General features: G+C 40.6%; 1 protein-coding gene across 1 annotated transcript; it reads right to left on the minus strand.

The window, feature by feature from the left end:
• Nucleotides 1–1,717: 1,717 nt before the first annotated feature.
• RERGL (RERG like) lies at nucleotides 1,718–10,727 on the minus strand. Its single transcript, XM_032185101.1, has 5 exons — nucleotides 10,710–10,727; nucleotides 9,200–9,278; nucleotides 7,000–7,073; nucleotides 4,254–4,402; nucleotides 1,718–3,094 (listed from the first exon to the last, which is right to left on the minus strand). The coding sequence occupies exons 1-5, from the start codon at nucleotides 10,725–10,727 to the stop codon at nucleotides 2,818–2,820; spliced, it is 597 nt and encodes a 198-aa protein (XP_032040992.1). The 3' UTR covers nucleotides 1,718–2,817.
• Nucleotides 10,728–11,213: the final 486 nt, after the last annotated feature.

Below are 11,213 nucleotides of genomic sequence, written 5' to 3' on the forward strand. Positions count from 1 at the left end.
CGGTGTTCCCCAGGGGTTGGTGCTGGGTCCGGTTTTGTTCAACATCTTCATCGACGAACTTGATGAGGGAATAGTCTGCCCTCAGAAAACACACCGATGACACAAAGCTGGGAGGAGTGGCTGAGATGCCAGAAGGCTGTGCTGCCATTCAGCGAGACCTGGACCGGCTGGACAGATGGGCAGGAAGAAACCAAATGAGGTTTAACAAGAGCAAGTGTAGAGTCCTGCACCTGGGAAGGAACAACCGCATATATCAGTACAGGCTGGGGGATGACCTGCTGGAGAAGAGCTATGAGGAGAAGGACCTGGGGGTCCTGGTGGACGACAGGTTGACAATGAGCCAACAGTGTGCCCTGGTGGCCAAGAGGGCTAATGGGATCCTGGCATGCATTAAAAGGAGCATGGCCAGCAGGTCAAGGGAGGTGATCCTCCCACTCTACTCTGCCCTGGTGAGGCCTCACCTGGAGTACCGTGTCCAGTTCTGGGCTCCCCAGTACAAGAAAGACAGTGATCTCCTGGAAAGAGTCCAGCTGAGGGCCACAAAGATGATATGGGGCCTGGAGCATCTTCCTTATGAGGAAAGCCTGAGAGACCTGGGTCTGTTCAGCCTGCAGAAAAGAAGACCGAGAGGGGATCTCCTCAGCGTATATAAATATCTGAGGGGTGGGGGACAGAAGGATGTAGCCAACCTCTACTGTTCACTGTACATGAAGGATTCATTGTGTACAGGAACTGCAGCTAGAGGCTGTCTTTTGCACAAGTTTCTGATTCTCAGATTTATTTCTTCTAATTCAAATTCCAGATCTGCATGGTGCTTCCCTTTTATAGAAATGTTTAGATGTAGAGCTTAGGGATATGGTTTAGTGGGGACTGTTAGCGTTAGGTCAGAGGTTGGACTCGATGATCTTGAGGTCTCTTCCAACCTAAAAATTCTGTGATTCTGTAATTCTGTGAAATATATATATATACACACACACATGTATTTATACCACAGTAAAACAAAACAAAAAAGTGTTAATACATCCATCTTATATTCAGTTTATTGGATACCACAGCAGTAAATAGAAACAACAGGTCAACACGTTTCTGGACAATGCTAGAAATGGCAATATACAGCTGCCCTGGCATACTGACAGTCTATCAGCTGTACTGGAATTCCATGTATGCTGGAAAGCTGAGAGGTGTACATGAGTAGTCTTCAAGTTCAGTTTCATAAATACTGACAACACAGTCTTAAGTACACTACTCCTGATATGGCACAGAAGCATCTGAAAAGAAAATACAGTAGCGTTGTGTGAGAACTATATTCCAATATTTGTAGTCTTAAAACAAGTGAAATAAAAAGTTTATTTAACAAGTGATCTTTGGTCAACTCATTAAAACTTTCTTTACTTTTATTTTACTACAATAATATTAACATTACATAGCTTTTTATATCTTATGGGCATTTTAAAATCAGTATTCTGTCCCAACTGATAAAGTAATCCTAACAGTTTCAATACAGTTTCAAACCTTCCAGAGAAGAGGCAGGCTTTGGTGCAGAGACTCATAAAGACAGAATCCCAGCTGTCCTCTGGACTGAGCAAGAAGCAGTAACTCACTTTTGGATCATTCTTCTTCCCTTTCATGATTTCTGTATGAGCACAGCACTTTCAAACATGCTGGGCTAAGCCCTTATTTAGTTAAATCTACAGAAAGAGCTCTGAATGTCAACTGACAGCATATTTAGACCCATGTGATGTTTAATATCCACATTTGAAAAGTGGAGCTAGTGCTCCTTAGTACTCTGTCAAGTGGCATTTTAATACCACAGTGATGACTCAGTTTTAAAGCACTGGTCTTTTGGAAAAACTATGCAAGTTAGGAGTATGGCTCCTACCAGCAGGCTGACCTTTAAATGCATGCAGAAATTAAGTTCTTGAACAGGCGTATCTACCTTACCAGTAAAGAAACTATACTACAATGCCGGAAAACTAGTCTGTGAAAGTGATCAGTCCAAGATGTTACACTGGCCCTAGCTAATGATCTTGCTAACACAGTCCACTGCTCACTGACTAACATTTTTCAGTTCTTACCCTCCTCAGCCCTCTCTACCTTATCACTAAACAACAACAACAAACAAACAAACAAACCCACCACAAAGAAGATATGAAACAGAAGACAATACTGCGTTGTTTATTTGATTCCCTACTTCTGGTGCTTCCACAAGGTAGCTTTGATAGTAAATATCTTCTGTAGATTTGCTGTCTAAACACTTAATTTGTATGAATTTCAGCAGGTGTAAGGCATGTTTAGGCTCATGAGGCTCTGAACTGTTCTTTCTCAAGTTAAATATGCTATCGTACACTATAGGAATATTTTGCTTTTCTTTAGTGCAAGTGTTCTTGCGCAAAAGAACAACTACATCTCCGAGTTCTCAAGAAAGATTTTGGTAAGCAAGGCTGAGTTAATTGAAAATGGCTGCTTATACTCAGCCACACCTGAGTATAAGCCATGGACTCTGTCCAAGTCCATGCTGATGTTGAATAAATACAGAATAAAACTCCCTGCTCTGAAGAACTTAGGAGATAAAGAGTGGAAGGAGCTGCTTAGAGATTAAGTCACATAGCCCTAATACATTAAATCTGTTGTAGAACTGGAAATAAAAGATTGGGTCTCCTAGGTCTAGACCCTGTCCCCTTGACTGTACTATCTCCAACCTTTAGTTTATACTGTCTTACTTCTCCAGACACTGACCCCAGAGGAAGTTGACTGAACAGCAAGTGCTGCTTGGGTTCCATTATTTCAGCTTGTTCCTAATTCAGGACTAACCATCTTTTACACAGATTTCCTTCTCTTTCCAAACACATCGTTGTTTAACTTGGCCATTGATTTTGATCCACTTGGTCTTCTCTTTGCTTTGAAATTTGAGGTGATATTCCTCAGGAGTTTTGTGAACATTGCCACAACTTCCTGATAATGTTCAGCTGCAGACAGCCCAGAGAAATGGCACTTGTTATCCATTGCCAGCTTTTGTCCTTCATCCCAGTCAACTTCCTTCATATGGCATAAATCTTGTTTGTTACCAATCAAAACTACTGCTGACTCAACCATTCTGAAATCAAAAAAAAAAAGTTTAAATTAGAGAAAAGATGTTAAAATACTGTGTTGTACGCTATGCAATAGGTAGCATGTAAATGATGTATGTGTATTCAGGATAAGAGGCACTGCAAAAAACAAAAAAAAAAACCCACCACCCTAACCATACCAGGTAGAGTTATAGTTTTCTATTGTCTGTAGTCAAACATTAAAGGACTTTCCATACAAGGTATTCTCGTGACATCAATCAGGAAGTTTTCATTTCATTTCTTCTTTTAAATAATTTCATCTGCTTTTCATTCACTGCAGATTTCATACTCTACTGTTGAGTATATTGTCATCTCCTGGATGTCATGAAGAAGAAAACTGAACATATTCTCCATTTGTGGGTAACAGACTAGAGTTAAAGAGATGCACCTAAGATCACTATGAATGGTATCATTGAGAAGAAAATCCTAATTCTAAAAGGGATCCTAATTGCAAGCTTCTGCTAAAATTACCACTTCCAAAGAAACCCTATTTAAGGAAGCTCAGCAGCAAAACAGACAGAAAAGTGTTGTTTTTTTTTTTTTTTTTTTTTTTTTTTTACTCCACTTCTGGTAATAAGAAAAATATTTCACTCATTTACTTAGAAAGCACCTCAGTGGACCGATACAGGAATACACACCACCATGTGTACTCAGACATGCAATTTTGGTTGTTTTTTTTGAATGTAAGTGGTTTGTTTCTTACTCTGTGATCACCCATGTGCACAAATGACATGGGGATTGCTGCTAAAGGCAGCTTTGGAGAAACTTATAGTATTAGATTAATTTATTGTAGGACACACTTTCTCTGAATTCCACACTGGTGCATCTCCATTGGTAATATGAGCATTAGTAGGGGAAGCAAAAGCACAGGATGACTGTGATAGCTTTTTACCCACGTAAATCACAGCAGGCAGATTTATGGCAATTATTTGAAACATATTGCTGTAAGAAATGAAAACAAAGATCTTACTACATTTGGTTTTGGTCACAGTGCAACAAGTTTTAATCTGCAACGCAATTTACCGTCAAGTATTGTATTGTTGGCATTACACTATGCTGCTGGGATGCTGCTGGATTTTGATTGTTACTAGGATTCCTACAGCTTTTTCATATGTTTTGCTGAGAGAAAAAAACAATACCACTTACTTTTTACAAGCTCCTATGTGAGACTCTTGGATTCTGTATAGCAATGCTTTTGCAAATGCAAATGACGCTCTGTCACTGATGTCATAAACAATGATGAATCCATCAGCCCAGTGGAGTTCATCTGTGAGGGAGAGCTTCCCCTGCCATGGCTGAAAGAAGTTCAAATTCACATGAAAAAAGATAGTTACTGTTATCACTCTTGAGTATTTTCTTTGGCAGTGTGAATGTGAGAACACTGCATCTTTCATTGCAAAAGATATTAATAGGTCTTGGTGCCAACATGGAATTCAGGTGAGTCCTACTCCACAAACCTAATAAATAACTACCACTACAGATTGCATTTTGGAGCACTAACAAATTCATTGTGAAACACCTGTGCTTTGTTTAAGCAATAAAATTGCATTATCTGTACAGCCACTGCTTTTGGCATATATACGCTGAACATTCTGCAGAGTTACAGGAGAATTAAGTGTGGGCCACCCGTATTTGTGGTGTTTCTGGTTATGGCTGTTATGTATGCTTCTAATAGCCTGACTACAATAAGCTTCATTATTTCGTTAAAATTTCTTTGTTCTCTTCTCTTGTTTTTTCTTTGCTTTGTTCAAGTCTGAAGCAGTGTTTACCCACAAGATAAATTTCCATAGGGTTATACAGATCTCCTTTCAAACCGCAGTTGATTTTAACACCACAGGTGACAAAAGCCACTCAAGGGATAATGGGAGTTAGTGTTTGGGTCCTTTCACCCCAAGAAAGTGTCACTGTCATGATTTCTGGAAATTAACAGCTGCAAACTGTCCCATTAAGCTCAGGAAGGTAATTTCAAAAATACTTGAAGTTAGCTTATCCCTACCAGATGGCTGCAGTTGGCAAGAACCACGTAATCCATGATAGGTAAGATACTGGCAGTTCACCAGCATAGACTAGAACATGTGCTCTGTGGAAACCACGTTGGACAGCAACTTGAGGACTATTTAAGTTAAATATTGTGCTCTTTGCAGTGTATACACCCACCAGTATCCCACCCTGGCTGCCTTGATTAGCTCAGCACCACAGCTGCACTGTAGCACCATACACACAGGTGTACCAAGGCTCTAATTTTGAATGAGGGATGGTGACAATGCTGGCAGTGATATGGGGTGCATGAAAAACAAAAGATGAAACAAGTTCCCAGAACTGTCTGAAGACTTCAATGTCTTCACAAGAACAGTTTTTGAATGCTGTAGTGACTGTGCAGCAGGTTTAGGGGCAAGAAAGGTGACTCGTGTGACAGCTGTTTCCCACAGATGAAGAGACAGTGAGCTTTGGAAAGAAAGGCTTTAGTTACCAGAGGGAAGCATCAGAGAGCAACAAGATTTCAGGAAGCAGAAATAAAGATGGTGACTTTTCCTTCACCAGTTAGTTTAGCCTTCTTTCAGGATCTGTTTTTCTTCCCGAGCTCCCAGGGCATACAGGACATCCATACCCCATCCATCTCTTTCTAAAAATCACCAGTCCTATTGGAAAAAAGCATTACCATCACCTTCGCTCCTGATCACTACTTACTCCTCTGCAGGTGAGAGAAGCAGAAGGCAGTTCAGAAAATGTTAGATATTGTTCCTAAGGATGAACACAACTGAGTGATAGAACAGGGCCTCCAAGAGGAGTTGCCCTCAACAGACAGCTGATTTCTAATCTCCTTAGAAGCTAAGAGTGTCCATGCACAAGCAACCAAACTCCATACCCATACATACAGCAGTATAGTTTGTTTTGACCTAGCTAGCTGCCACTGTCAGTGTTTCAAGCATGCATTTAAGAAGTTGTTCATGTGCCACAGGATTGGAATATACAGTAAGTAGAAGTTATAGGTGGGCTTAGGAAACAGGTCTGAGATAGGCAGAAACAAGTCTACAGAAAACTAGCTTCTAACAGAGCTTGTATAGCAAAGAAGGATTCCATGTAATATATTAAAATGGCCCCTGTGCCATGTTACAATCTGCTTTGTCCTGAGACAAGTAAAATTTGCCTGTCTCTAAGAAGGCAAATCTCTTTAGGGGTTTGTTTTATATACTCACTGGGTTAAGTTTTTACGTCCTTGAACTCAAGTCTGAGCTAGACTCTCAGTGCTTTGGCTTTAGCATTCATTATCCTGGTCAGCAAAAGGCAAGATCAAGATCAAAAAAGGGATTCTTGTGAACTAATAGCCAGACAGACCTATCTAGGTCTGTCTGCGTTATACAGTACCAAAGTTTCCATATTCCTGTAACAGCAGGAAAGAAATTAGTACAAACCCCATTAATTTTGGAGTGGTTTATTGTGATCAAAGTTCAGCTGTCAACATGTAGAAGCCTGCATTATAGCTTTCCTTGGATGTGTGAATAGAAGACTTATTTCCAGGCCTATCTACTTTGACTGTTTCTGCAGCCATTTAAGCCGTACAATTTGCTTATAAACTAAATTCTGTCTGTTCGGAGAATTTGAGAAAATTGTGTTTCCTCCATATTTACCTAAATGATATGGAAGTGGGAAAGATTATTCCTGTTAATATTCCAAAATGCAAAAGCATTTCCAGAAAGATATAAGCACTGAAGGGCTTCTTCCGTGAATTGAGGAAATACATAGTTTCTGAGCCACAGCAACTATAAAGATTCAGTCTTTCCAAATAAGAAGAGCAAGCACAAATTCCAAGTACAGACAGAATGCTTGCAACTCCCCACCATCACACTGGTAGAATGAGGAATAGATTTTGTCAGCTTCCTAAAATTCTTACCTGTGAACAAGGGTCATAAATTTCCAAGTGTATCTGCCTCGCATCCAGGTTTAAGTGTTTAGTAGAGATGCATTCTATAAATAAATAAATAAATAAATACATTGCATCTAACAAAAAGCAGCATTAAAGTGACTGGAAATGGTGGTAAAAAGAAATGTGATGAAGATGAGATTTGGTATTTAATTCTGAGAAGCCTTTTAGTTTCCTTGGTATTGTAGGTTTCCTTTACTTATTTTATTTATTTCAGATGGAAACAATCTCATTTCATTTTGCACCACCTGAGCTGCCCAGTCTATTAGGCCAACCAACACCATTTCACTGGCGTTCCCATGGAAGCACTACTTTTAGACCCTAGCTTTCTTCTCAAATGGAGGCATAAAGGGCACACAAAACTTTGAAATGGCTAAATGCTGATGACTTTGTTATGAAGGTTCAGGATTATGAAAGTAGTAAGTCAACCTACATGTAAATGCTGATTCTGCACAAGTCACTTTTTAGTAATAATGATTATTTACCCTGAAATCTGATGCTTTAAGAGTTATTATACTAGGACACATACTAATGTTTACAGGATAACGTCCTTAGACTAAATCCTAAAACTTTTCTGTAGAGTCAGCACTAAGATTTAAGATTCACTGCCAGCACTAGCAACCCTGGGAACTCTACTGTAGCCAGGTGGTCACTATTATTTTAAGCTGTAGTTTGTTCTGAGAAAATGCAACCAACTCACATTTACAGTGACATTCATCAGCAGGCTTTCTACAGTATAATTCCTCAGCGCTACTGAACTACAAAGACAAGAACTGCTGTTGGTACTACTGAAAATATACTTCAAACTGCACGTAAGGAGGGCATGGTTAGTGCTATGATCTCTGGAACTGAGTATCCTTGGTTCAGCACCATGCTCATCTGAAGCGTTCTTCTTGCTTAAGAGTTCATCTGATGTGAACTATGAGTTGCAAGCATCCCAGGGAATCAAACCCTCAGCTCCTTGATGTTTTCCGCAATTAATTATTATTATTATTTTTAAATATGTTGATTCCACTAAGCTTTCTGGGATGATGTGCACTTTAACACCCATTTTCCTACTTCTCTTCACCCTTTTGCCTCTCTAGAAATTGAATTAAACTTATCTTCCAACAAACATTTAGAAGTAAAAATGTTTTGGGGTGTTTATGTCTTTTTTGAGACTTGCAGTATCAGAGGCTCAGAACAAGGAAACCTGGTTTTAGCTGTGATTTAGAGCACCCAGGGAGCATTGAGAGCACCACATGATCTGCATGTGAACATTCAGATTTCAGATAAGCCATCTGGGACTCAAACTGTCCTTAGAGCCTGTTTGCATAGTGGCTATTTTGTGAGAGCACTTTTGTACAACTGTAACCTACTTTCAAAATAAGTTAATTTAGATGTCTGACTGAAATTCAACTTATTAATGCTTTTTTTTTTTTTTTTTTTTTTTTTTTACTTTTTACATTGACTACTCTGATTTTCGAAAAAAAAAAAAAAAAAAAAAAAAAAGGGGGTTTGGAAAGATTTCTTGACTTTAGCAGAACAAACAAGGTAGATGCAGTCTTCTTGGCATTTTAAACTCTGGGCCTTCTCATGCCACTCCAGCTGGAATAGCACACTTCCAGAGGTGTTTGCGTAGCAGTTTAGCAGTGCTTACACAGCTTCTATCCAAAATGTGAAAGCTCGAGTCCTGTTTTGCCATCTTCCAAGATCTTAGAGGTGCCCTATGGATCACTGCACTTATTCTGATACAAGTGAGACCTTTTACTCTCAGCACAGTCAGTCCTCCCAAAAAGCTATCCTGCAAAAGCAGGGGACATGGCATTATGCCCTGATTAATCAGGGCTGCCTGATAAACAACGTTTCGCTGCTCTTATAGGGCTGGTAAAGAGGCACTCAATAGCACTTTTTTAACAATCTATTGCTTTACTCTCTGCTTTATCGCCTCTGCAGTTGAGGTCCCTATGACCTCCCCAAGCTTCTCACAAGCAGCGGGTTACCTGCCCTCCCCGAGCCCGGCTCACACGGGGCTGGCTGCAGGCGCGACCCCCTCAGACACCCGCCCCGCCTCCGGAGCTCAGGGGCGGCCAGGAGCTCCCGCCGACAAATGAGCTAAAACTCAAACCTTCCCGGAAAGTTGCGCTCCTGCCTCCTTCCCCCCGCTCCCCGAGAAGCCCCCGGCGCTCACCGGCGTTGGAGGCGTACTCCCCGATGAAGCGCCGTGTCAGAAAATCGCACCGCCAGCGCTGCGAGAAGGAAGCAAACGGCTGGGTGAGGGGCACAATCAGAGCGCCTACCGAGCCGAGGCCGTCCCCCAGCCCGCCCCCTTCCCGACTTGCCCGATCCGCTGCCGCCCAGCACAGGCAGCTTCCCCCCACGTATAGCACCCCTGTCGCCCGCTCCACGCCGCCACCGCTTTATAAGCGGCCCCGCCGCTCCCTGACACCGCCCCGGCACGGCTCGGCCCGGCCGCTTTCTACCGCTCCGGGGGCTGAGTTTCTCCTCCCTCCACTCCTTCCCTCCCATTCTTTCCCCAACACTCGCTGCCCGTGCAGAAGACGCAGGAAAAAACCATGGAGAATAATAATAATAATAATAAACAAGAAACAATAATAATAAAGAGATGCTCTACAGCAGGGGAGGGTGCTTGTTTGTCTTGCTTTTAAGTTTCTTTTCAGATAGCCATCTTCTTGTACCAGGAATGTGAAGAAACTAGAGAGATCTGCACTCCCTTTGAATGCTACTGAGGCAATTTGTTGGAGATAAATGTTCTGCACCTCTGTAATATTTGCCATTCAAAGGTTTCAAAGCTCTTGTCGCTCACTAAACCTCTAGTCCTGCAGATACTTAGGTGGGCATGCTTTTTGTGCCTATGAATGTTTTTACTGAATTAAATCAGCCTGGTGAAGAGCTTAAATGTGCTGGATGGTGCCTGGATAACACTTAAAGCACTCATCTGTTGCAGGAAAATACGACAAATGTGCAAGGTGAGGCACAAAGGGCTGAGCCTGCTACTGCATTTTGTTAGGCTCCACAAGTGCTCTCTACAGGCTGCTTGACTCTGAAAGTGCATAAAATGTTTGGGTATAGGTTTAGATAGTCCACTGGTAAATAGGAGACTTCTCAAACATCCAAGTTGCACTTACTTGTTCTTTTCATCTCTATTTTATTCTGTTTATACAAGCTGAATATATTTATTTAGTCTGATATATTTATTCACTTCTGTTGAAAAGAATAAAACTTATGTTTTGTATAAACACTTCAGTAAGTGCTGTTTCGATGTAATTTCTAGTGGATATGGATACAACAGATTTACATGAGATCAAAAAAATGAGGCAGAGAAGGAATTTGAACATATGTTTGTTACAGTTGAAGGGAACATATAAGGGAATGCTTAGCAGAAGAAAATATATTTAAGAATAAACACACAGACATAAATTGGCTCCAAAGTACTTAAAATTAAGTTGTTAATGGCTGGAAATGTATTTGGAGGGTGACCCTACCTAGCTGTGTGGGGTGTCTTTTTTGTTTGTTTGTTTGTTTGTTTGTTTGTTTTCTGGTAGTTTCCTGCTACTGTTCACTGAGAAGACAAAAGTTACTGACTGACCAAAAAGAACCATAATTTGACCCTCTATGGCTATTGTAACATTAGGTTTTGAAAAAAAGGATGGATGCTAAGATCACTAGGCTGGACTTACCAATGGTATAACTAGCATGGCCAGTTTATTTTACTCTTATTTTACTGTTTTGTAAACACTGAAACCTCTGCAACAGGAAAGCCTAAAGCTGCTTTTCCATGTGCACCCATCATCAAAGTTATGACTTTCACAGGTGATGAAAGAAGAAAGAAAGAATCCAGCTCTCCTGTTTCCACTACATGGTCTTAACTACATTAGCACTTTCTCACATCTAGACAGCAGCCATAATAAACAAAGTAGGGTGCTGACCATTTTAAAGAATATACTGTGTTGAACTAGTTCCCAGAACTAAGTGGAATTGAGAAAATTTACAGTGGAAGGAATTCCTGAATATCCACTCTAAATCAGTTAGTCTTAATCATAAACTTTGCTATTAATTTCCTGTTATTATTGTTGCATTTGCATTTTACAAATATATATACAGAGATATTTTTGAATTTCTCCACACATGGAGGGGAGATCTCAAATTTGTTTAATGTGAGCACCCACACCAAACTCAAATGC

This window comes from Aythya fuligula, chromosome 1 (assembly GCF_009819795.1).
Source record: "Aythya fuligula isolate bAytFul2 chromosome 1, bAytFul2.pri, whole genome shotgun sequence".
Classification (NCBI taxonomy): domain Eukaryota; kingdom Metazoa; phylum Chordata; class Aves; order Anseriformes; family Anatidae; genus Aythya; species Aythya fuligula.